Raw genomic sequence first — 27,632 nt, 5'->3', positions numbered from 1 at the left:
CCCTCAAGATGCATGTGTAGGGTACAGACCTAGGCCTGCATAAGGAAGACTTTAAAACTGGACCAGAAAAACAGCCAGAAAACAATGAACAAAATCACAGATTAGTGCATACCTAGCAATTACTTTGCTGCTGCTGCTGCTTAAATTTTCCAAAAGACATGGAGTGGCTGAATGGATAAAAAGACAAGATATTCTGTTTATAAGAGACTCACTGCAGATGTGAGTCTGCAGACCACACACACACCAAAAAAGACTAGAAACCCAAAAGCCTGAGGCAGCTACACTTATATAACAAAGAGAGACTATAAAATGAAGACTGTAGTAAGAAACAAAAAAGGTATTACAAAATGACAAAGGGCTCAAATCCAACAAGAAGATATGACATTTGTCATATCACACGTTATATCACACAACATCAGTTCAGTTCAGTCGCTCATTCGTGTCCGACTCTTTGCGACCCCATGAATTGCAGCATGCCAGGCCTCCCTGTCCATCACCAACTCCCAGAGATCACTCAAACTCACGTCCATCGAGTCGGTGATGCCGTCCAGCCATCTCATCCTCTGTCGTCCCCTTCTCCTCCTGCCCTCAATCCCTCCCAGCATCAGAGTCTTTTCCAATGAGTAAACTCTTCGCATGAGGTGGCCAAAGTACTGGAGTTTCAGCTTTAGCATCATTCCTTCCAAAGAACACCCAGGACTGATCTCCTTCAGAATGGACTGGTTGGATCTCCTTGCAGTCCAAGGACTATCCAGAGTCTTCTCCGACACCACAGTTTAAAAGCATCAATTCTTTGGCGCTCAGCTTTCCTCACAGTCCAACTCTCACATCCATACATGACCACTGGAAAAACCATAGCCTTGACTAGACGGACCTTTGTTGGCAAAGTAATGTCTCTGCTTTTCAATATGCTATCTAGGTTGGTCATAACTTTCCTTCCAAAGAGTAAGCGTCTTTTAATTTCATGGCTGCAGTCACCATCTGCAGTGATTTGGGAGCCCAAAAAAATAAAGTCTGACACTGTTTCCACTGTTTCCCCATCTATTTCCCATGAAGTGATGGGACCAGATGCCATGATCTTCATTTTCTGAATGTTGAGCTTTAAAACAACTTTTTCACTCTCCTCTTTCACTTTCATCAAGAGGCTTTTTAGTTCCTCTTCACTTTCTACCATAGGGTGGTGTCAGCTGCATATCTGAGGTTATTGATATTTCTCCCAGCAATCTTGATTCCAGCTTGTGCTTCTTCCAGCCCAGCATTTCTCATGATGTACTCTGCATATAACTTAAATAAGCAGGGTGACAATATACAGCCCTGACGCACTCCCTTTCCTATTTGGAACCAGTCTGTTGTTCCATGTCCAATTCTGTTGCTTCCTGACCTGCATATAGGTTTCTAAAGAGGCAGGTCAGCTGGTCTGGTATTCCCATCTCTTGAAGAATTTTCCACAGTTTATTGTGATCCACACAGTCAAAGGCTTTGGCATAGTCAATAAAGCAGAAGTAGACGTTTTTTTGGAACTCTCTTACTTTTTCCATGATCCAGCAGATGTTGGCAGTTTGATCTCTGGTTCCTCTGCCTTTTCTAAATCCAGCTTGAACATCTGGAAGTTTACGGTTCATGTATTGCTGAAGCCTGTCTTGGAGAATTTTGAGCATTACTTTACGAGCGTGTGAAATGAGTGCAATTATGCGGTAGTTTGAGCATTCTTTGGCATTGCCTTTTGTTGGGATTGGAATGAAAACTGACCTTTTCCAGTCCTGTGGCCACTGCTGAGTTTTCCAGATTTGCTGGCATGTTGAGTGCAGCACTTTCACAGCATCATCTTTCAGGATTTGAAATAGCTCCACTGGAATTCCATCACCTCCACTAGCTTTGTTCGTAGTGATGCTTCCTAAGGCCCACTTGACTTCACATTCCAGGATGTCTGGCTCTAGGTCAGTGATCACACCATCGTGATTATCTGGGTCCTGAAGATCTTTTTTGTACAGTTCTCCTGTGTATTCTTGCCACCTCTTCTTAATATCTTCTGCTTCTGTTAGGTCCATACCATTTCTGTCCTTTATCGAGCCCATCCTTGTATGAAATGTTCCCTTGGTATCTCTAATTTTCGAGCCCATCCTTGTATGAAATGTTCCCTTGGTATCTCTAATTTTCTTGAAGAGATCTCTAGTCTTTCCCATTCTGTTGTTTTCCTCTATTTCTTTGCATCGATCTCTGAGGAAGACTTTCTTATCTCTTCTTGCTATTCTTTGGAACTCTGCATTCAGATGCTTATATCTTTCCTTTGCTCCTTTGCTTTTTGCTTCTCTTCTTCTCACAGCTATTTGTAAGGCCTCCCCAGACAGCCATTTTGCTTTTTTGCATTTCTTTTCCATGGGGATGGTCTTGATCCCTGTCTCCTGTACAATGTCACGAACCTCATTCCATAGTTCATCAGGCACTCTATCTATCAGATCTAGGCCCTTAAATCTATTTCTCACTTCCACTGTATAATCATAAGGGATTTGATTTAGGTCATCCCTGAATGGTCTAGTGGTTTTCCCTACTTTCTTCAATTTCAGTCTGAATTTGGCAATAAGGAGTTCATGATCTGAGCCACAGTCAGCTCCTGGTCTTGTTTTTGCTGACTGTATAGAGCTTCTCCATCTTTGGCTGCAAAGAATAGAATCAATCTGATTTTGGTGTTGACCATCTGGTGATGTCCATGTGTAGAGTCTTCTCTTGTGTTTTTGGAAGAGGGTGTTTGCTATGACCAGTGCGTTCTCTTGGCAAAACTCTATTAGTCTTTGCCCTGCTTCATTCCGTATTCCAAGGCCAAATTTGCCTGTTATTCCAGGTGTTTCTTGACTTCCTACTTTTGCATTCCAGTCACCTATAATGAAAAGGACATCTTTTTTGGGTGTTAGTTCTAAAAGGTCTTGTAGGTCTTCATAGAACCATTCAACTTCAGCTTCTTCAGCATTACTGGTTGGGGCCTAGACTTGGATTACTGTGATATTGAATGGTTTGCCTTGGAAACGAACAGAGATCATTCTGTCGTTTTTGAGATTGCATCCAAGCACTGCATTTTTGACTCTTGTTGACCATGATGGCTACTCCATTTCTTCTAAGGGATTCCTGCCCTCAGTAGTAGATATAATGGTCATCTGAGTTAAATTCACCCATTCCAGTCCATTTTAGTTAGCTGATTCCTAGAATGTCAACGTTCACTCTTTCCATCTCCTGTTTGACCACTTCCAATTTGCCTTGAACACAACATAGGAGTGCGTAAGTATAAAAGCAAATAACAACAGACCTAAAGAAAGAAATTGATAGCAATACAATAATAGGGAACCTTGATATCCACCTTACATCAATGGATAAATCACCAGATTAAAAAAATGTATAAGGAAACAGCAACCTTAAAGGACATGTTAGACCAGATAAACTCAAACACACATATCCAGAATGTATATCCAAATAAACAGAATACATATTCTTATCAAGTGTATATGGAACATCCTTCAGGATAGTTCATAGTAGGCTACAAAGTAAGCCTTTCTAAACTTCAGAAGATTGAAATCCCACCAAGCATCTTTGCCAACAAGAAATCAATTATAGGAAGAAAACTGGAAGATTCACAGAGATGAAACAACATGCTGTTGAGCAACCAATGGGTCAAAGAAGAAATCAAAAGAAAAAAAATTTTTAAATACCTTCAGACAAATGAAAATGGATAGAACAGACCAACACTTGAGCTGCAGCAAAGCTCATAAAAATAAATGCCTATACAACATCAGAAATCTCATAAATATTCTAAATTTACACCTCAAGGAACTAGAACAAATGACGCCCAAAGCTAGTAGAAGTTAGAAAATAACAAAGATCAGAGTAGAAATAGAGACTAAAAAGACAATAGAAAATATTAATAAAACTAAAAGCTGCTTCTTTGAAATGATAAGCAAAATGGACAAATATTTAGCTAGACTAAGGAAAAAAGAAGATTTAAATAAAATTAAGAACGATAGAGGACACATTTACCATCAACACCACAGCAATCCAGCGGCTCCTGCAGACCATGAAGGGTTACACGCCAACGAATCTGACAACCAGAGGACAAGCAAATTCCTAGACACACAGCTCAACCCCCTGAATCATAAAGAAAAAAACCTGAACAGACTGCTTCCTGAACTAAGGAGAATCAGTAATCAAAAACCTTGCAACAAATAGAACTCTAAGACCAGATGGCTACCAAACACTCAAAGAGTCAATACCAATCCTCAAACTATATGAAAAACCGAGAGAGGAGAAAACACTTCCAAACTCATTTATGAAGCCAACATTGCCTTGATACCAAAATCAGAAAAGGATGCCACAGGAAAAATACAAACCTGTATCCATGATAAACACAATGCAAACATCCTCAACAGGAAATATTGACAAACAAGATTCAACAGTACATTCTGCCCACTACACCACACCCATAAACGAACACAGTACCCCAAATTTAACTCAAAATGCATTAAAGACTTGAATGTAAGACCTGAAACCATAAAATTCCCAAAAGAAAACACAGGCAGTAAGCTTCTTGATATTAGTCTTGACACTGACTTTGTTTTTTAGATTTGAAGCCAAGTGAGTGAAGTCACTCAGTCATGTCCGACTCTTTGTGACCCCATGGACTATAGCCTACAGACTCCTCTGTCCATGGGATTTTCCAGGCAAGAATACTGGAGTGGGTTGCCATTTCCTTCTCCAGGAGACCTTACTGACCCAGGGATTGAACCCGGGTCTCCCGCATTGTGGGCAGACGCTTTACCATCTGAGCCACCAGGGAAGTCCCCTTGAAGCCAAAAGCAAATGCAACTACAGCCAGAACACACAAGCTGGGACAACGTCAAACTTACAAGTTACTGCACGTCAAGGAGAACCATCAACAAAGTGAACTGGCAACCTACTGAACAGGAGAAAATATTTGCAAATCATGTATTTTATATGGGTTGATATCCAAAGTATATTTATAAAAACACATATAATTCAATAGCAAAAAATAAACCTACAATTAAAAATCGGGCAGAGGATCTGAGCAGACATTTTCCAAAGACATACAGAGGGCCAAGAAGGTACCTTGAAAAGATGCTTGATCAGGGAAATGCAAATCAAACCTCACCCCTGTTAGAATGGCTGTCATCGAAAAGCAGAGAAATAACAAGTGTTGGCGAGGAAGTAGAAAAAAGAAAACCCATGTGCATGCACTATTGGTGGGAGCGTAAATTGGTGTGACCACTATGGAAAACAGTATAGAGAGTCCTGAAAAAAATTAAAAATAGAACTACTGTAAAAAAAAAAAAAAAGTTAGTCACGCAGTCATGTCCGACTCTTTGTGACGCCATGGACTGTAGCCCACCAGGCTCCTCTGTCCATGGGATTCTCCAAGCAAGAATACTGGAGTGGGTAGCCTTTCTCTTCTCCAGGGGATCTTCACAACCCAGGGATCAAACCCAGGTCTCCCAGACTGCAGGCAGACTCTTTAGCGACTGAGCCACCAAGGAAGCCAAGAACCACTGTATGACTCAGAAATTCCGATCTGGGTCTTTGAAGGAAAAAAAAAAATCCACTAACTCAAAAAGCTATATGCATTCAACGTGTTCATTGCAGCATTATTTTCAGTAGTTAAGACAAGCTAAGTATCCACTGATGGATGAACAGATAAAGAAAATGTGTGTGTGTTTGTGTGTAAACATATTAACAAAAATCTTGCCTTGAAATACGTTATACACACTTACAATATTATTCAGCCACTAAGAAAGAATGAAATCTTCCCATGTGCAATAATGTGGATGGACCTTGAGAGTATTATGTCAAGTGAAGTAAGTCAGACAGAAAGAGAAACAGTGCACGACCTCACTCACATGTGGAATCGGAAACAACAAACCCGAGTTCATGGATACAGAGAACAGACCGTGGTTGTCTGAAATGCGGATGGGGGTGAGCAAAGTCAGCGGAGGGGGTCAAAAGGTATAAATTCAGTTATAAAACAAATAAGTCCTGGAGATGTAGTGTATAGCATGGTGAATCTCCAATAATACTGTACAGGAGAAAGGGAAAGATAAACCCAACTGAATGCAGAGTTCCAGAGAATAGCCGGGAGAGATACGAAAGCCTTCTTAAGTGAACAGTGCAAAGAAATAGAAGAAAACAATAGAATGGGAAAGACTAGAGATCTTTGCAAGGAAATTGGAGATACCAAGGGAACATTTCATACAAAGATGGGCTCAATAAAGGACAGAAATGGCAAGGATCTAACAGAAGCAGAAGAGATAGAGAAGAGGTGGCAAGAATACACAGAAGGACTATACGAAAAACATCTTCATGACCCAGATAACCACCATGGTGTGGCCACTCACCTACAGCCAGACATCCTGGAATGCAAAGTCAAGTGGGCCTTAGAAGCTTTAGTGAGGGTGATGGAATTCCAGCTGAGCTATTTCAAATCATAAAAGATGCTGCTGTTGAAGTGCTGCACTCAATATGCCAGCAAATTTGGAACTCAGCAATGGCCACAAGACTGCAAACAGTCAGTTTTCATTCCAACCCCAAAGAAGGGAAATGCCAAAGAATATTCAAAGTACTGCACAATTGAGCTCATTTCACATCTAGCAAGGTAATGCTCAAAATCCTTCAAGCTAGGCTTCAACAGTACGTGAACCAAGAACTTCCAGATGTATAATTTGGATTTAGAAAAGGCAGAGGAACCAGAGATCAAATTGTCAATATCCACTGGATCATAGAGAAAGCAAGGGAATTCCAGAAAAACATCTACTTCTGCTTCATTGACTAGGCTAAAGCCTTTGACTGTGTGGATCATAATAAACCGTGGAAAATTCTGAAAGAGATGGGAATACCAGACCACCTTACCTGCTTCCTGAGAAACCTGTATGCAGGTCAAGAAGCAACAGTTAGAACCGGACATGGAATAATAGACTGGTTCAATATTGGGAAAGGTGTATGTCAAGGCTATATACTGTCACCCTGCTAATTTAACTTACATATGCAGAGTACATCATGAGAAATGCCAGGCAGGATGAAGCACAAGCTGGAATCAAGATTGCCGGGAGAAATATCAACAACCTCATATATGCAGATGATACCACCCTTATGGCTGAAAGCAAAGAAGAACTAAAGAGCCTCTTAAGGAGGGTGAAAGAAAAGAGTGGGAAAGCTGGCTTAAAACTCAACATTGAAAAAACTAAGATCATGCCATCTGGTCCCATCAGTCCATGGCAAATAGATGAGGAAAAAATTGAAACAGTGACAGACTTTATTTTCTTGGGCTTCAAAATCACGGTGGACGGTGACTGCAGCCATGAAATTAAAAGACACTCACTCCTTGGAAAAGAAGCTATGACAAACTTAGCGTATTAAAAAGCAGAGATGTTGCTTTGCCCACAAAGGTCTGGATAGTCAAAGCCATGGTTTTTCCAGTAGTCATGTATGAATGTGAGAGCTGGACCATAAAGAAGGCAGAGCACCAAAGAATTGATGCTTTTGAAATATGATGCTGGAGAAGACTCTCGAGAGTCCCTTGGACAGCAAGGAGATCAAACCAGTCCATCCTAAAGGAAATCAACCCTGAATATTCATTGAAAGCACTGACGCTCAAGCTGAAACGCCAATACTTTGGCCGCCTGATACAAAGAGCTGTCTCTTTCATTGGAAAAGACCCTGATGCTCGAAAAGATTGAGGGCAGGAGAAAGGGGTGACAGAGAATGAGACAGTTGAATGGCATCATGGACTCAATGGACCCAAGCTTTAGCAAACTCTGGGAGACAGTGAAGGATAGGGAAGCCTGGGGTACTGCAGTCCATGGGATCAGAGTCAGACATGACTTAGCAACGGAACCAACAACATATTTGAAAGTAGCTAGGGAACTGATTCTTAAAAGTTCTCATCACAAGAAAACAATTTTCTTCCTATGGTGATCATTATACACGGTATACAGATATTGAATCCTTACATTGTACGCCTGATACTACGGTAATGTAATGCCAATTGCACCTCAAATAAAAAACCCAGAAACCTGGACCAAGATTGGAAATGCTACTTATAGAAGGTACACCAACTAGCGATCTGAAACTACCTAGGTTGATTGCTTCATCAAATAAAATAACTCCAGACTTTCCAGGGAACTATAACAGGACTTAGGGTTTATTGTTGCTCAGTCGCTAAGTTGTGTCTGACTCTTTGCAACCCCATGGACCGCAGCACTCCAGGCTTCCCTGTCCTTCATCATCTCCCAGAGTTTGCTCAAACTAATGTCCACTGAGTCGGTGGCACCCTCCAACCATCTCACCCTCTGTTGTCCATCTTTCCCAGATTGAAGGGTCTCTTCCAATGAGTTGGCTCTTCCCATGCGGTGACCAAAATATTGGAGCTTCAACGTCAGTTCTTCAATGAATACTCAGGGTTGATTTCCTTTAGGACTGAGAATTTATACAACATAATATGTGCAGTGTGCAGGACCCAATCCAAAAATCATTCGCCATACCAAGAATGAGGCAAATGTGACCAGTCCTCAAGGGAAAAGACAATCAACATATGTCTACCCGAGATGTTGGAATTATCAGAAAAGGCAACTGTTATAACAAACTCCATGAGCAAAGATAAACACACTTGAAAAACATTCTCAATAAATAATTAGAAAGTTTGACATGGATTTAAAAAAAGGAACAAGAAATTTTCAACACATAATATCTGAATTTTTTTTAATTCACTGATGTCAATATTAAAATGGAGGTGACAGGGAAAAAAATAGTGAGTTTGAAGAAGCACCAATCCTACAGACAGAGATTAAGGGAAAACAGAATAGAGCTTCAGGGGCCTATGGTAACAGGAAAAGGTCTTAACTCCATGTCAAGTCCCAGGACAGATTTTGGGAAAAATACATTTGCAGTAATAATGGCTAACTACCTACACAACACAAATTCATCAAACTCTAAATATCCACAACAGGCGCTCTGTGGGAGAAAACTCCGCAGACACAGCATCAGAACACTTCTCGGGGACCTCCCTGGCGGTCCAGCGGGCAGGGCTCTGAGCTTCCACTACAGGCAGTGCGGGTCTGATCCCTGGTCAGGGAACTAAAGATCCCCGTATGCCACACAGCGCAGCCAAAACACCACCAAACTCTCAAAACCAAAAGATTTAACATCAAAGCCTTGAAAACTGGAGGCGAAAAACGACCCATTATACACACACACACACACACACACACAGGGGAACAGCAATTTGAATTCCATAGACAGTCAAGAGATAGCTGAGGATCAGCATCTTAAACAGCTGATGGAGAAAACTTGCAACCCAGAAATCAACATCTAAAGGAAAAGTCCTTCAGGATGGAGGCACGTGTGCCTCTTCTACTGCTGTACAACAAATTATCGTAAACGCAGTGGCATACAACGCCCATCCACCTCACAGCTGTGATAATGACTACTTTTGTAAAAAACAAAAACCCAGAGGCGAGGATGTAGAGAAATTGGAACCCTTGTGCACTGTTAGTGGGAATGTAAAATGGTGCAGACACTGTGGAAAACAAACCAATTCCTCAAAAAAGTACACATTTCCAGAGAATTCCCTGGTGGTCCAGTCGTTGGGACTCGGCACTTTTCACTGCTGTGACCCTGGTCCAATCCCTGGTTGGGAAACTAAGATCCCACAAGCCACGCAATGCAACCAAAAAGAAAAGAAGTAATTTCCACAGGAGCCAATAATTCCACTTCTGGGGACACATCCAGAAGAACTGAGAGCAGGGGAGAGATGCTTACGCACCCACGCTCACAGCAGCACCGGTCAGGAGACTGAAAGGCGGAGCCCAAGGGTCTACCGACCGACGAATGGGCAAAGCGAGGCTTATTCCCACAACTGCGTATCATCAGCCTTTAAAAGGAAGGAAATTCTGACAACACGGAAGAGACTTAAGGACATTATTCCAAATAAAATAAACCAGTCACAAAAAGACTCCACTGTCTGAGGCCCTTCAGTTCCGTTCAGTCGCTCAGTCGTGTCCGACTCTTTACGACCCCATGAATCGCAGCACGCCAGGCCTCCCTGTCCATCACCAACTCCTGGAGTTCACCCAAACTCATGTCCATCGAGTCAGTGATGCCATCCAGCCATCTCATCCTCTGTCGTCCCCTTCTCCTCCTGCCCCCAATCCCTCCCAGCATCAGAGTCTTTTCCAATGAGTCAACTCTTCGCATGAGGTGGCCAAAGTACTGGAGTTTCAGCTTTAGCATCATTCCTTCCAAAGAACACCCAGGACTGATCTCCTTCAGGATGGACTGGTTGGATCTCGTTGCAGTCCAAGGGACTCTCAAGAGTCTTCTCCAACACCACAGCTCAAAAGCATCAATTCTTTGGCGCTCAGCTTTCTTCACAGTCCAACTCTCACATCCATACATGACCACTGGAAAAACCATAGCCTTGACTAGACGGACCTTTGTTGGCAAAGTAATGTCTCTGCTTTTGAATATGTTATCTAGGTTGGTCATAACTTTCCTTCCAAAGAGTAAGCGTCTTTTAATTTCATGGCTGCAGTCACCATCTGCAGTGATTTGGGAGCCCAAAAAAATAAAGTTTGACACTGTTTCCCCATCTATTTCCCATGAAGTGATGGGACCAGATGCCATGATCTTAGTTTTCTGACCAGACTCAGAAAGGGGGATGGTGGTTACCAGGAACTGGGGAAGAGGGGTGAGGAGAGTTACTATTTAATGGGGACAGAGTTTCAGTTTGGAAAGATGAAAGAAAATAGGGAGGTGGATGGTGGTGATGGTTACACAACAATGTAAATGCATTCAGTACCACTGAACTGTACACTGAAAAATTGTTAAGATGGTACATTTTATGATATGTGCATTTTACAGCTTTTTGAAATGGGGAAAGACCACCAAACACTCATGTCCTGGCTAATAGTTCCGTAGGTCAGAAGTGCCGGCTGACTCAACTCAGGGTCTTCATCCAGGTGTTAAGTGGAATGGGCCTCGAAGGAAGAATCTACCTCCAAGTTCATTTGGGTTGTTGGCAAATTCTAGCTCTGAGGCTCTGTTCCTGCAGGCTGCTCACCACCCTTCCCAGATGACCATCTTGATCTTTAAAGCCAGGAATGCACATCAGATCCTTCTCATGCTTCAAAACTCCCTGTCTTCCCTTCTGCTACTGGGTAGAGATCTCTGCATTTAAAGGGCTCATTTGACTGGGTCAGACCCATCCAGAAAAATCTGTACTTTAAGATCAACTGACTTGGGACTTGAATTCCGTCTGTAAAAATCCCTTCACAGCAGCACCTGCACTGGTGTTTGGCAGAATAGCTAGGGAAGGGAAACACAGGCACCATCTTTAGAGTTCTGCCTACGCAAGTAAGGCATTCTCAGATGGAAGAAAACTCAGGATTCCTTACCAGAGCCTTTCCGTCAGAGAGGTTAAAAAAAGGTCTTTGGGTTGAAAAGAAATAATACCAGAGGTGAACTTGGAACTTGAGAAATAAAGGAAGAACTATAGACGTATAACAATTGGGGTGAATATAAAAGATAATTTTTTCCTCTTAAATCCTCTAATGTATGACTGTTGAAAGCCAAAATTATAACATATTATGATGAGTTTGCAACATGTACATGTGAAAACTATAACACTTATTAAAGTTATAAAAGCTTAATGCATGGGGATGAAGGTAAAGAGATCTATAAATTTACAAGATTCTACACCTTACTGACAGTGATGCAATACTAATTCTAAGGAGACTGTGAGAAGTTAGGTATGTATTTTAATCCTTAGACCTGAGACAGGCCTGGAGCCTGGGACCCTTTGCTTCAGTGCTTGCACCTGGACACACCTCTCCTCCAACCACAAAATACACAGAGTCCATATGGGACTAAAAATAACAGCACGCATGTGCAGTTAGGGCACACTGTGGACAAAAAGATACAAAGAGATTAAAAACAAACAACCCAACTGCCAGTTTCCAAGAGCCTGGGGAGCAGGGTTGGGAGCAAATGCATGGTCCTGTGCATGCCCTCTGCACACACAACCTCCCAAGGAGTGGGCAGGCCACCTAAGCCACCCCTCCAGCCGGACCCTGGAGACCCCTACCCTCACCCCATATAAGGAAGCAGCTTGGTCCACCTCTTCAGCAAGTGAGGAAGCAAGGGAACCTGTTACTCGCTCTCAATCCCCCAGCCCCGCCGCAGCAGGGCCCTCAATAAAGCCTTGCCTGGATTTTGTGTCTGACCTCTGATCGAGTTCACTGACGAAGGAGGCCAAGAACCCTGGTTGGAACAGCACAACCACTAAAAAAGATAACCAGAAACTATGCAGCAAAAACACCAAGAGATAAATTACAATGGAATACTAGAAAAATATTCAAATGAATACCCACAAAGCTGGGAAGCGGGCACAGCACAGGAGTGAAGGGGGTAGAAACCAGAGGAACAGAGCAGAGGCGACAAAGTGAAAACAATACAAGTGGCTTAAATATCATATCAATGGGCTCCCCTGCTGGCTCAGCAGGTGAAGACTGCCTGCAATGCCGGAGACCTGAGTTTGATCCCTGGGTCAGGAAGATCCCCTGGAGAAGGGAATGGCAACCCACTCCAGTATTTTGGCCTGGACAATTCCACGGACAGAGGAGCCTGGGGGGCTACGGGGTCTCAAAGAGTTGGGCACAACTGAGCAACTAACACACATTATATCAATAATTTAAAAACATATCAATAATTACAATAAATGCTGATCTCAACTTTCCGATTAAAAATCGGAGATTGACATAACAAATAAAAACCAAGACCTATAAAGCAAATGACAAGAGACAACACTTAAAATACTCAGAAGTGATAAATGGGTAGGAAAAGATAGGCCACACAAACTCAGCAAAAAAGGCTGGAATGGGCTCTTTTGATCACATTAAACAGACTAAGACCACCACCAGGTAGCTCTCTGGTGGTCCCATGGTTAGGACTCGGTGTTTTCACTGCCATGCGCCTGGGTTCAATCCCTGGTTAAATCTCACAAGCTGCAAGGTGTGGCCAAAACAAACAAACAAAAAACGTATTACCAGCAATAAAGAGAAACACTAATAATAAAAAGAATAATTTACCAGGAGGACATTAACAATTATAAATGCACATGTACCTAATAGCAGAGCTTCAATTTACACGAAACAGAAGTTGGTAGAGTTAGAGAGAAACATGCAAGATGTACAGTTACAGAAGATGTTAATACCTTCATCCACCAGTTGACAGAACCAGACAAACCATCAGTAAGCACACGGACAATCTGAACAATACTACGAAGCATCTTGATCCAGCAGATGTTTATAGAATACTGTACCCAGCAACTGCAGATACCGTTCTTCTCGAGAACACAACGTATATTTACCAAGACAGACCACATACTGGGCCATAAAGCAAACCAACGTTAAAGGAACTGAAATCATCCCAACTGCATCCCAACTGACCACAGGAGAATTAGAAACCAATACTAATGATGTATCTAGGAAAACATCAACTATCTGAAAATTAAATAATACCCCTTAAAGAATTCATGGACCAAAAATAAAGTCATGAGGCAAACAGAAAAGTTTGAACTGGGCGACCACGAAGAAAGAACACATCAAGGTGTGAGACGCAGAGATGTCCCTGGGGGTCCAATGGTTAAGAATCCGCCCTGCAACGCGGGGGATACAGATTCCATCCCTGGTGGGGGAACTAAGATCCCACGAGCCACAGAGCAATGAAGCCCACGCACCACAGCTAGGAAGTCTGGGTGCCATAGCACAAGATCCCGCAGGCTCCAACCAAGACCACATGCAACCAAATAAATATTGTTTTAAAAGACATTACTAAGAACTCCAATACTTTGGCCACCTGATGCGAAGAGCTGACTCATTTGAAAAGACCCTGATGCTGGGAAGGATTGAAGGTGGGAGGAGAAGGGGACAACAGAGGATGAGATGGTTGGATGGCATCACCAATTCAATGGACATGAGTTTGAACAAACTCTAGGAGTTGGCGATGGACAGGGAGGCCTGGCATGCTGCAGTCCATGGGGTCACAAAGAGTCGGACACGACTGAGCGACTGAACTAAAGAATTACAAAGGCAAGTCATTGAGTGGGAGAAAATTTATCACATCTATCAGACAAAGGGTTCTATCAACGCTGTATAAAGAACTCAAACTCAATAATAAGACAAATATCCCGATAAGAAAGTGGACAAAATACTTGTAAACACTTCCAAGCAGACATTCAAATGCCCAGTAAGCACATAAAAGATGCTCCACGTCCTTAGTCATCAGAAATGCCATCAAAATTAGAAATGCCAGCTTTCCCTGGTGGCTCACTGGTTAAGAACAGAGGAGACAAAGGTTCAATCCCTGATCTGGGAAGATCCCAAATGCCATGGAGCAACTAAGCTACAACTATTGAGTCTGTGCTTCAGAGCCTGGGAGCTGCAACTGCTGAGCCCACGAGCCACAAATACTGACATCCGAGCACCCTAGAGCCTGTGCTCTGCGACGAGAAGCCACCGCAATGAGAAGCCCGCACACCATGACCAGAGAGTAGCCTCCACTCGTCGCAACTAGGGAAAGCCCCCGCAGCAACGAAGACCCAGCACAGCCAAATAAGTAAAATTATTTTAAAAATTAGAAATGCCAACTAAAGCCACGAGCTATCACCACCCATTAGGATAGCTAAAATTAAAAAAACAGGAGCAACCAACTTGACCTTAGCAAGCTGTAGCAAATATGTAGAGCAATGGAAACTTTCAAACACTGCAAATAGGAAAATAAAACAGTAACAACCACTTTGGGAAATAGTTTGACAATTTCTTAAAAAGTTGAACTTACATACGCCATCAAGATTCAGCTATTCCACTCCCAGGCATTTACTCGAGAAATACAAACAACGCATGACCACACAAATGTTTACAGAAAACTCTGTTTGCAATAGACCCAAACTGGAAACAACCAAGAGCCCACAGCCGTTGAATGGATAAAGCAATTGTGCCGTGTCCATACGCTGGACTATGTCTGCAGGAGGCACCCTCTATGAGCCCTGACCCCCAACACATAATTCTCTCCCCTTGAGTGTCCACCACACCGAGTGACTTAAAATACACACACACACACTGATGTATTTATCTGCTGCACTGGGTCACAGTCGCCTCGTGGGAGCTCTTCTGTTGGGGCTCACAGCTCTGCGGTGCACTGGCTCCAGAGCACGCAGGCTCAGGAGTCGCGTGTGAGAGCTTAGTTTCCCCACCAGGGATCAAACCCGTGTCTCCCACGTCGCAAGGCAGACTCTTCACCACTGGACCATCACGGAAGTTCCCGAATGCATGCTCAGTCCCTTCGGTCGTGTCCGACTCTTTTCGACCCCATGGACTGTAGCCCACCAGGCTCCTCTGTCCATGGGGAATCTCCAGGCAAGAATCCTGGAGTGGGTTGCCATTTCCTTCTCCAAGGGCTCTTCCTGACCCAGGGATCGAACCCGCCCTCTCTCCCGTCTCCTGCAGGGGCAGGTGGGTTCTTTACCACTAGCGCCACCCGGGAAGCCCCTGCATGACTTCCAGTGAAGAGACTAAGGCAGCAGATGTGCGGCTGCTTCTGAGATTAGGTTTTAAAAAGTTCCTGCCTTCTTCTCGGTTGCCGTGTGTCTCTGGTGACTCCAGAAGGAAATGAGCCATAATAGGAGAGGCCCACGTGACATGGCAGGATGCTGAGGCCCTCGTCCAACAGCCAACCACCCATGAGGCACCAAAATTTGAGGACAACCAGGTCAGTGAGTTTGCAGGCAGTGCTTCAGCCTCTGCTGAGTCTTGGGGTTACTGTATCCTAGCTGATGACTTGACTACAACCTCAGGAGACACTCAAGACACAGGCACCCCACCCAGCCACCCCAGACTGCACGGTAATAAATATGGGTTCTTTAAAATGTGGCTTCTTTAAGTGCTGGGCACTTCCCTGGTGGCACAGTGGAGAGGAATCCACCTGCCAATGCAGAGGACACGGGTTCAATCCCTTGTCTGGGAAGATGCCACGTGCCGCCCGTGCACCATGACTACTGAGCCAGTCTGTGCTCAGAGCCCGGGAGCCACCACTCCTGAAGCCCACACACCCTAGAGCCGCTGCTCGGCAACGGAAGGCACTGCAATGAGAAGCCTGTCCACCGCAGTGAAGAGCAGCCCTTGCTCTCTGCAACTAGGGAAAAGCCCTCCTGCAAGATGACCCCATGAAGCCAAAAAATAAACAAACACACAATAAAATTATATTAAAAAAAAAACACCCAAGTGTTGAGAGTACAGATCTTCCTTGACTCACAATGGGGTTTGTACCCTGAAAAACCCATCAAAGACACGACTGAAGCGACTTAGCAGCAGCAGCAAACCCATCAAAAGTTGAAAATATTGTTAAGTTAAAATGCATTTAGGGAAATTCCCTGGTGGTCCAGTGATTCGGATTCTGCACTTTCACTCCCAAGGATATGGGTTCTATCCCTGGTCGAGGAACTAAGATCCCACAAGCCATGCAGTTGGGGGGAAAAAAAATGTATTCAGTACACTGACCTCCAGAACATCATAATCTTAGACCAGCCTGCTTTAAATCTGCTCAGAACACTTACAACAGCCTACAGTTGGGCAAAACTGTCCAACACAAAGCCTATTTGACAATCAAGTGCTTGAGTATCTCCTGTCACTGAACACTGGAATGAAAGTGAAAAATAGAATGGCTGAGTGGGTACAGAATGGCTGCAATGTACCCTCGTGGTTCAGTGGGTGATGGGGCGCCATGGCCCTGCTGCCGCCAGCGTTGTGATGGAAGCAGACTGCAGGCTGCCAGGGCGGCGGTGACCAGAACTCAAAACGCAAAGTCCGGTTTCTACCAAATGCACGTCACCTTCACACGACTGTCAAGTCGGAAACCAGACCACTGAACCATCTGTAATTTGTAGTTGGGGACCACCTGTAATTTGTTTAATAGTTACAACTCCTCAGCAGTAAAAAGGAATGAACTCTGGATATGCACAGAAGCCCATGTGGATGGATCGCTAAATCATTAAGCCATGGACAGGCAGCCAGTTGAAGAGTGTCCAGGCTATATGATCCCATGTATATAAAATCCTAGAATAATGTGCCATTGAGATGGACAGAAAGCCACCCATAGCCACAGGAAGGGATTACCAGGGGCACAAGGAAACTTTTGGGGGTAAAAACTGTTATTTTCGGACTTATGGTCTAATGGTTAAAACTCTGAACTCCCAATGCAGAGTGTGCAGGTTCGATTCCTGGTCAGGGAACTAGACCCCACATGCCACAGTGAAGACCTGGTACAGTTAAATAAATAAATAGTAAAAAAAAAAAAGAAGAAGAAGAAGATTGTTATTTTGATGTACTGATTGCTGAAGAGAGATGCACAATATGTCAAAACTGATCAAAACGCACATTTTAAATAGAGGCAGCTTGGTGTACTTCAATTATACCGCAAATAAAGTGATGACATTCTTTAAAGAAAAAAACATGCTTTTGAACACTTGCACACTGGGGCTTGCTCTCTCTCGCCGCTGGGAATCCTTCTGCCACCCACTGGACCGGCCCCAAGGAGGAGAATGGGGGCACCCACAGGCAATGCCTTGCCAGTCCCCAGACCACTCAGCCCCAGGGAGTCGGCCCCACGCTGCAGACCCACACGATCCTGACAACACATGCCGGCTGTATTAGACCACTAAGTTCTGAGCTGGTTTGTTCCGCAACAAAAGCCAACTGATCACTGATACAGAAGGTTTCCTCTGGGAGCAGGAAGGACCGGGATGTGGGCAGGAGAGTAGGGGGCAGGCAGAGGCTGAATAAAGGGAGAGGCCACAGTGGCCGGGCCAGAAGGGAGGTAGAGCGCCAGATGGATACAGACAAGTGGGGGGACTGGTGGGTGCAGTGGGGTGCACCCAGCCCAACCCCATCTGGAGGGGAGGAGGGGAAATGAGCTGCCAAGAGCGGCAGGGTGAATCACACACGCCTCTTTTCCCTCCTCCCTCAGTGCCCGGGGCAGAGCTGGACTGGTGGATATGGGATGAGGGTCTTTTTTTTTTCCCCCAACGGTGCCACTCAACTTACAGGATCTCAGTTCCCTGGCCAGGGATTGAACCCAGGCCCCAGCTGTGAAAATGCTGAGTCCTAACCACTGGACCGCCAGGGAGGTCCCTGGGATGAGGGTCTGGGTCACAACCAGGAGCTCGGGCTCAGCAGCCAGACTGCCTGGGCTGCTTCCCCACCCAGGGCCTCCTCGGTTTCCTCATCCTTAAAATGGGGACACCACCACCTCTCGGGGTCATCGTGGGAATGAGATGAGTGTGTGGCTGTACAGTGCTTGGACCCTCAGCTAAGACGGGGTCCGTGATCTGAGGTTAGGAAGCGGCTGGAAGAAACTGGAAGGGTGTTCTGGCCAGTCTGAGGAATGTGCAAGAGACAGGGGAAATGAAAACCATTGAGAAATGAGGTCACACAACATCAGCAAGACCTGTGACTTCTAAGCTTGACCCAGAGAGCTGGGCTCTTCCAGAAGGATCTGGGGGTGCGAGGGGGCGCTTCAGGGTTGTTGATCTGTTGGAGGGCTGGGCTAGCCTAAATATTCCTGGGGGAGGCACCAGGGCAGCTCCCAACCTCACCCACCCAGCCACCCAGGGCTGCAGGTTTTAAATAATCAAGGCAACAGCAACAAAAGGGCCACTGTGGGGAGATGAGTTAGGAAGCTCTCAGCCAAAATTCACCTCCGCTGGTACACAAAGCCCCCAGATCACCCTCTGAATACGCACCCAGGTGGAGGCACCTAGCCAGCCAGACATTCAGTCCCACACACTGTCATTGGGCAACTCCAGTGGACTAGTGTTCTAGGCTCAGAAATACAATTCGGGATGGATGGAGAGATGATCACACTCAGTGGGTAAGTCAGACAGAGACGAATATCATATATCAGTTACATGTGGAATCTAAGAAATGATACAAATGGACTTACTTAAAAAAACAGACAACAAACAGAAATGGACTCACAGACTTATGGTTACCAAAGGGGAATTGGGGGGTAGGGATAAATTAGGAGTTTGGGATTAACACACGAACTCCTAATATATAAAACAGATAAACAACAAGGACCTATAACAGGGACCTAGAGTCAGTATCTTGTAATAAACTGTAATGGAAACGGATCTGAAAAAGAGCGGATATATACCTGAATCACACCCGAAACTAACACAATGCAGGAAATCGACCATACTTCAGAAAAAATACAATTCTGTACAACAAATCCTACCAAAACACCATCATTTCAGCAAAGTTAGGTGCCTGTACGGCTGCTAAGTGGATGAAGCTTTGCCACGAAGATGTTCAAGTGAGCAGCTACTGTTTTGAAGCATTTATCAGGTGCCAGGCCCTGAGAATAATTATGTCTGCAGTGACCAGTGGTTAAGAATCTGCCTTGCAATGCAGGGCTTGCGCGTTCAATCCCTGGTCAGGGAACTAGATCCCGCATGCCACCGCGGGGCAACTAACTGAGCCTGCCACCACAGCTAGAGAGAGCTGGCACCCCACAACTGGAAAGGCATAGCACCCCTCCTCCCCCAGCCACAAGAGAGCCCCGGTGCCTGCAAGAAAAGCCCCAGCACGAGGAAGACCCAGCGCAGCCAAAAAACTTTTAAAGCTGAGTGTCTCAGTTATCTTAAAAAAAAAAAAAACAGAGCCAGCTTTGTCATCTGTGCGAATTTAAGAGATTTAAACTCCCCATCCTCCCTTCCCTCACGTGTAAATGGGGACAAGAAAAGTAAAAGGATCCTTTAAAGATAACACTAGTGGACACATGGCCAGGCTCTGTTTTGAGAGCCTCCTACAGGAGTGTCCCAGGGGAGCCCCAGATGGGCCTTATTCGCTGAGGTTCACAGCTGTAACCTGAACCTCCCCACCCTCCTCCTAGTTCGGGCACCGAGCGCCCCGCGGAGACGCCAGCCCCTGCCCCAGTTATCATAACAAAAACCGCAGCTGTCCCGGGCGGCCTGGACAAATACCTGGCCCGATGGCGCGGAGATAGGGCCGCAGAGTAAATACATTCGCTGGCCGGTCTGCCGCGCCGCGGCCTCGGGTTCTCGAGTTCTTGACACCTGAGCCTCGCCGGGACATTCCAGCCGGAAAAGGGGGGCCGGGAGCCGGGTGGGAGGTACTCGAGGGTGGGGAAGAGGGGGCGCTTCCTGGAGGTCTGGGGTGGCGGCGGCAGATAAAGCCAGGCGGGGCCCGGTCCCTCTTGGCAGCAGCAACCCCCTGGGAGACCCTTGCAGAAGAGACCTAGGGGCGCCCCCGCCCCAGGTTGGTGGTGGAGGCGGGGGTTGTTAGGCAGACCGCACCGTCCGCGGCTCCGGTCCCCCCGCCGTCACCAGCAGCCCCTGGCCCGCCCGAGGTTAGGGCTGGGGCCAGGGGATTCTCGGATCAGCGCGCCCCCGGCCCCCAGTGCTGGCTGCGCCGCGGACGCCAAAGTTGCGGGGCCTTCCCGCGCCCCCTACGCAGTCCGTCCAGCTCTCTATCTCGCGCCCCCGTCCCACTTCCCTCGGTCCCTGTTTCAGTCTGCGGGGGCTCTCCCCATCTCTGCCCCCCAACCCCGCCAGGGTCGCCCCTCCCCTGCTCCAAGGACTTCAGCCTGACCAGAGGGGCGAAGAAAGTTACTAGAGAAAGGACCGGGCGTGGGGTGCGGGGGACACGGCCCCCCAGATCGCCACTGCAGGGGCACCTGCTGCCCGCCCGAGGGCCGAGCTGAGGGTCGCCCCCCACCAGCTCTCCCGCGGGGGCGCCTACCCTGCAGACGGGGGCACAGCCAAGGTCCCCGAAACTTCCCGCGGCAGCCGCCGGTTCCCCCAGTCCCCGGCGGCAGGGAGAGGCGTCCCAGGGCAGGGCTAGGTTGGGACCCCGCGGAGCCAGCCTCGGGGCCCGGGGTGGGGGTCGCCCCCGCCTTCCCCGGGAGCCGGGCCGGGGTGGGAGCGCGCACCGTGCCCACCGCCCTTACCTGCGTCCATGGCGCGACCAGCCAGGCTGCACGCCTCCCGCCGCCGCCGTCGGGCCCGGCTCCGCTCTCGCGGACAGCTCGGGTTTCCTGGTGCGCGCTGCGCGGCCGGTTAATCATTGACCGCAGGACTGCTCGCGGCTGGGTCAACAGGTGGCTCCTCGCGCGCCCGGGCCGCTGGGGCCCGAACCCGTGTGGCCTGGCCGCCTCCGCAAGACCCGCGCCCGGTCGGCCCCAAGGAAGGGGGCCGAGTCGGAGGGGCGCAGCCCAGGCCCAGCTAGGAACGGGCGGAGGGGGACGGCGGTGAAGGAGTGCGGGAGACCCGCCGGCCGGAGAGCCCAGCTGGATGCACTGGTGGCCAACAAGGGCCTTGTGGATCCGAAGAGTGCCCAGTCTCCCCTTCTGTGTCTCCCAGCAAGGGAAGCCAGCAGTGTAGATTTTCATATGAAATCTTCTGGGGTTTAAAACAATGTGTGTGACACTTCTGTTCCCTGAGACTTGCCAGATTGGAGAATTCAAAGCAGGTCTACTCCAACATCCAGAAATGCTAGATAAACTACACCCACAAGCCAGACAGCAATTTCAATTCATAGCTGAGCTCCCAAGATGGGAAGAGAGATCCCTGGGACCAAGGAAGAGGAGGCAAACCCTGGAGGAGGGGACCAGGGTTTGGGGGTTGGGGGGCGGTTCTGTCTGTGCCCTGTAGTAGACTAGTGGTCTCAGTGGTCTAGCATTATTAGTGAAAGTCACTCAGTCGTGTATGACTCTTTGCAACCCCATGGACTATACAGTCCATGGAATTCTCCAGGCCAGAATACTGGAATGGGTAGTCGTTCCCTTCTCCAGGGGATCTTCCCAACCCAGGTTCGAACCCAGGTCTCCTGCATTGCAAGCAGATTCTTTACCAGCTGAGCCACAAGGGAAGCCCAAGAATACTGGAGTGGGTAGCCTATCCCTTCTCCAGGGGATCTTCCCAACCCAGGAATTGAACCAGGGTCTCCTGGATTGCAGGTGGATTCTTTACCAGCTGAACCACCAGGGAAGTGGTCTAGGGCTTGAGTTTTACACACAGGTGCACTCCCCAAATTGGCAGTGTGGAGTCTTAACCACAGGATCACCAGGGGAGTCCCTGCAAAACGTGTCAGTCTTTACTCTTCACGGTTAGAATTTTCATCTAGTCCTTTTAAAATCTGTATGTTTTTCATAATGTCTTTTCTGTGGTGATGCAAAAAAAAAAAAAAAAATAGAGACATCACTTTGCTGACAAAGGTCCGTATAGTCAAAGCTATAGTTTTTCCAGTAGTCGTATACGGATGTGAGAGTTGGACCATAAGGAAGGCTGAGCACTGAAGAACTGATGCTTTCGAATTGTGGTGCTAGAGAAGACTCTTGAGAGTCCCTTGGACTGCAAGATTAAACCAGTCAATCCTAAAGGACATCAACCCTGAATATACATTGGAAGGGTTGATGCTGAAGCTCCAATACTTTGGCCACCTGATGTGAAGAGTTGACTCACTGGGAAAGACCCTGATGCAGGGAAAGATTGAAGGCAAAAGAAGGGGTCAGCAAAAGATGAGATGGTTAGCTAGTGTCACCATGTCCATGACTCAGTGGACATGAATTTGAGCACATTCTGGGAGATAGTGAAGGACAAAGAAGCCTGGTGTGCTGCCGTCCAGGGGGTTGCGAAGTTGGACACGACTGAGCGACTGGACAACACTCTAGTCCATGTGCTTTCTCTTCAAATGGTTTTTAAAACTTTTTATTGGAAAGTAATTTCAAACTCAGAGACCCCAGGGACCGCAGCATGCCAGACTTCCCTGTCTTCTCAGATATGAATCGGCCCATTTGCTGCACCTGCTGTTGCACGAGAGGCAGGTCTCATGGGCTTCGGCATCACCGTGAGTTCATGGTCAGCAGAAGTAAACCTCTAAAGATGCCCTGCGTGAGCCGCACGTGCGCCTGCAGCACGAGTCGGGTGGCTCCTCTGGTGAACCATCTTGTTTCTCCACTTGGCGTTTCTGTACCACGTGGAGGGCCCGTTCCACTTTCTGCGGGAGGACTCTGCCCAGAGCCACTGGGGGAGCGGCTTGCTTCAGTCTCACAAAAGCACAGTCCCTTTCAGTCTCCAGCCATATGCAGAGGGCCAGTTCTAGAACCTGCTACTGTGCGTGGGGCTGTGACTCTGACTCCCAGCCCCCAAGGCACAATCGGGTTCTGGCCCCTTCATGGGCAACTGGGCTTCAACCATTGGCAACGAGAGCCTTCTCGCAAGGCCTGGATACCGTATTTCCCTTTCTTATCTTGGGCGGACGATGCCCTCCTCCACGTCTGGAGCATGTATGTGTGCGAGCGTGGGGGCCTGGCTCTTGACTGGAGGTCCATTTGCAGCCACAAGCCTTGGGTGAACCATGTAATCTCTCTGCTTCTCAATTTCCCCATCAGGAAAATGGGTTTGTTAAAATAAAAAACAAACGAAGACCAGCCTTGAACGTTCCCTGGGTAGACAAAACCAGTTTTGTAACCAAGCAGGACCCTATGTGGCATTCCCAGAACAGACCCCAACCCCTGCCATATCCTCCACCTGCCTCTTGTCTGTAGAAAAACCACGAGTGTCCTATGCCTTCCCCAAGTCCTATGTGAGTGAAAGTCACTCAGTTGTGTCCAACTCTTTGCTACCCCATGGACTGTAAAACCCATGGAATTCTCCAGGCCAGAATACTGGAGTAGGTAGCCTTTCCCTTCTCCGGGGGATCTTCCCAACCCAGAGAGCAAACCCAGGTCTCCCAATTGCAGGCGGATTCTTTACCAGCTGAGCCACCAGGGAAGCCCAAGTTCTAAAGAGTACATTAAATCAGAGAAGTGAGAAAATGCAGAAAGAAAAACAGTCAAGCAAGACAAAATAATAATAGTTTAGCTATTAAAGGCAAGGACCTTTAGTTCCTCCTCCAGGGCTATAGTTAATATTCTGAGCTGTGTCCTTTGAGCTGTTTTGCACATACCCAAATCTCTACCAGGTGGAAGAAGTTAACTGTCTGCTGCCCACAAGCACACAGACTCCAGGCCAGTTAGAATTAGCAGGTTGATGATGTTGATTCCTGATTACCTCACTACCAACCAATCAGAAGAATGTCGGAGTGCTGATCGTGCATCGCAAGACCCCCTCCCTCACCCTGTCTTTAAAAACCTTCCCTAAAAGCCTTTGGGGAGTTCAGGACTTTTAAGCACTGCTTGTCCTGGACTTCTTGCTTGGTGCCTGCAATAAACGCTCCGTTTTCCTTCACCACAACCTGGTGTGAGTAGATTGGCTTTGTTACGTTCAGACAAACAGACTCGAGTTTGGTTTCGTGACAGTTAAGCCATACAAACAAAATTTAATGTAGCTTATTCTGCAAGAGTAACTTGACTGGAGTCATTCCTTCCTTCTGCCTCTGGAAATCATAAGCACAGCTGAAACCGTTTCCCAGAATTGGTGTAGGGAACCATTCCCTATCACCTAAGAAAATCCCAGCATTATTAATATAATCAATCACGGAGAAGAATACAGTCAACTGCCTTTCACTGCCCGAGCTGCTTTATAATAACGTACCCTGAGCCTTATTCTGTGTTTTGCTTTGCAAGCTCTTTGTTCAAAAACTGTCTTTTACACAATCAAGTTTTACTATTAACCGTTTACCACTTCAGCTATTCATGGGCTCCCAGGCGGTGCAATGATAAAGAAGGCACCTGCCAATGCAGGAGATGCAAGAGACACAGGTTTGATCCCTGGTCAGGAAGATTCCCTGGAGTGGGAAATGGCAGCCCACTCCAGTCTTGCCTGGGAAATCCCATGGACAGAGGGGCCTGGAGGGCTACAGTCCATGGGGTCGTGAAGAGTTGGACACACCGAGCGTGTGCACACACACACACACTTGTAATGATCCGTGGGTTTATTCCTGCTATTTCTGCAGTTTTGACAGGTTGTGTAAGGCTTTACTCCTATTCAGGATATATAACCAGACCTTGTTTAACTTTCACTATCTAGCCACAGCTGTATCAGACCAGAAGAGCAAATACCAGAATACAACACCATGGTTCTCCTCGGGTGAGGGGTTAGGGTTGATTTTAGTTTCGTGTGCATGTTTGTGTGTATATATTTTCTGCAATGAGCATGAGTTACACCTGGGATTGGGAAACTAGCAATTCTCTTAAAATGTCAGGCACCTGGTCAACCCAAGCACTGAGCATCAACTTGTGTTCAACAAAAGCTTAAAGACCTGAGGGGGATAAACCGACAATTTTTGCAGGCAGTGGGGCTGGCTAAGGGGATGGGGGAGGAGGGCCACGTTGGAAAGCCAGGTTTCCTGTGTTCCTATGAACTTGACCCGGTGGGGCAATGGTGAAGATGGGGGCAAGAATCCCAGAGCTCTGCCTCACCTGGTTCTGAGAAAATCAAGGCTGAGTCTCAACCCCACTACTCATTCAGCTCATTCAGCAATGACAGATGCTTCCTGCACATGGCGGAGTCGGCCAAACAAGCAGCCACAGCCCTGCCCTCACCGGGCTCAGGGCTCAGCTCTAGAGACAAACATCAAGCAGATGATTGCAAAACCCGCTCCATAGTTGCAGTTGTGGTCCGTGCTTTCCACGGAGAACACTGAGGAGCTGGCCCGGTCCAGCTGTGGGAGAGGACCAGGGCATGCTGGGAAGAGTCAGCCGGGCAGAGGGCGGGGTGGGAGGTCTGGAACGGCGTGTGGGCCTGGGGCTTGGTGGGAGCATGTAGGGTTAGATGAGAGCTGGTTGGGGGTGGGCTGGTTTGCTTGTGAAAGATGGGCTCCCTTTGCTGTCCCTCACCAGTGGCTAGCCTTGTGCTGGAGCAACAAGAATACCAAAAATGAGGACTTCCTGGTGGTCCAGTGGCTAAGACTCTTGAGTTCTCAATGCAGGGGGCCCAGGTTTGATCCCTGGTCAGGGAACTAGATCCCACGTGCCACAAAAACAGTCAAAGATCCTGAGTGCCACAACTAAGACTGGCACAGCCAAATAAATAAATACAAAAAAAAGAAGGGACTTCCAGTGGTTCCAACTCTGAGCAGCCAACACAGGGGCTGCGGCTTTGATCCCTGGTTGGGGAACTAGAATCTCACGTGCCATGCAGCGTGGCCAAAAGATAATAATAATTTTTTAAAAAGAAGAATACAAAAAAAATAACAGAAATTCCCTGGCAGGCCAGTGGTTAGGACTCTGCGCTTTCACAGCCAAGGGCCAGGGTTCAATCCCTGGTCAGGGAACTAAGATCCTACAACCTGTACAGCACGCCGCCCTCCCCACAAAAGTGTCAGTATTAAATATATATAAATATACACACACAAAAATAGGCTTCCCAGGTGGCACTAGCAGTAAAAATCCGCCTGCCAATGTAGGAGACATGGGTTCGATCCCTGGGTGGGGAAGATCTCCTGCAGGAGGAAATGGCAACCCACTCCAGTATTCTTGCCTGGAAAATTCCACGGACAGGGGAGCCTAGTGGGCTACAGCCACGGGGTCACAAAGAGTCAGACACGACTGAGCACACGTGCACATACAAAAAATATAGTTAATATAACTGGCCCTGTGAGGAACAAATGCCAAATAGGCAAAGGCAGAGACGAAGACAGAACAGGCACCTCCTCAGAGCCAGGCCTTATGCCAGGCCCTCTATGTGCCTTGAGCACGGCAGCCTCACTGTGGGATTTCCCTGCTCAGAGTTCACTAAGATGCTCCATCGTTCTGCTGCCTGGCATCCACTGTGTTTGGCCAACTGCCTGCAGAGACCTCAAACTGACTCGAGCCCCTTCACACACCCACACACCCTAGATAGCAGCCTGTTCACCAGCAAACACATGCTCTTGTGATCAAGAGTCCCTACCCCCGCCTTCTGTCTAGCGCCTCTATGTCTTAAGTGTCCTAGAGATAAGACCCCAGTTCAGTTCAGTCGCTCAGTCGTGTCTGACTCTTTGCAACCCCATGAATCACAGCACACCAGGCCTCCCTGTCCATCACCAACTCCCGGAGTTTACCCAAACTCGTGTCCATAGAGTCAGTGATGCCATCCAGCCATCTCATCCTCTGTTGTCCCCTTCTCCTCCTGCCCCCAATCCCTCCCAGCATCAGAGTCTTTTCCAATGAGTCAACTCTTCGCATGAGGTGGCCAAAGTACTGGAGTTTCAGCTTTAGCATCATTCCTTCCAAAGAACACCCAGGGCTGATCTCCTTCAGAATGGACTGGTTGGATCTCCTTGCAGTCTAAGGGACTCTCAGGAGTCTTCTCCAACACCACAGTTCAAAAGCATCAATTCTTTGGCGCTCAGCTTTCTTCACAGTCTAACTTTCTAGCAAAACCCTACTCTTTTGGCTTGAATTAACCAATCCAGTCCTAGTCTGGGAACCCCAAAGCACTCCACCAAGGGATCCTGATAAAGGACTACGCCCCAGGGTCTGCTTCTCTCTGCTTCTCTGCACTCTGCACAGACCTCCTGCGTGACCCCTCCAGGCATGCGCTGTACCTCCTCCAGAACCCGGGAGTAATAAACTTCTCTGTTTCCGTT

General features: G+C 47.1%; 1 protein-coding gene across 2 annotated transcripts in view; it reads right to left on the bottom strand.

Moving 5' to 3' along the window:
- Positions 1–21,138, bottom strand: part of PRRT1B (proline rich transmembrane protein 1B) — a 44,049-nt gene extending 22,911 nt beyond the window's left edge. For both annotated transcript variants that reach the window (XM_059891858.1, XM_002691609.6), the window contains exon 1: positions 21,070–21,138. In XM_059891858.1, the coding sequence (XP_059747841.1) occupies positions 21,070–21,079 (10 nt within the window). In that variant the 5' untranslated portion in view covers positions 21,080–21,138. The remainder of the gene's footprint in view (positions 1–21,069) is intronic.
- Positions 21,139–27,632: the final 6,494 nt, after the last annotated feature.

Source organism: Bos taurus, chromosome 11 (assembly GCF_002263795.3).
Source record: "Bos taurus isolate L1 Dominette 01449 registration number 42190680 breed Hereford chromosome 11, ARS-UCD2.0, whole genome shotgun sequence".
Taxonomy (NCBI): Eukaryota; Metazoa; Chordata; class Mammalia; order Artiodactyla; family Bovidae; genus Bos; species Bos taurus.
Note: the sequence above shows the minus strand (reverse complement) of the source record. Positions and strands in the feature narration are given on the sequence as shown.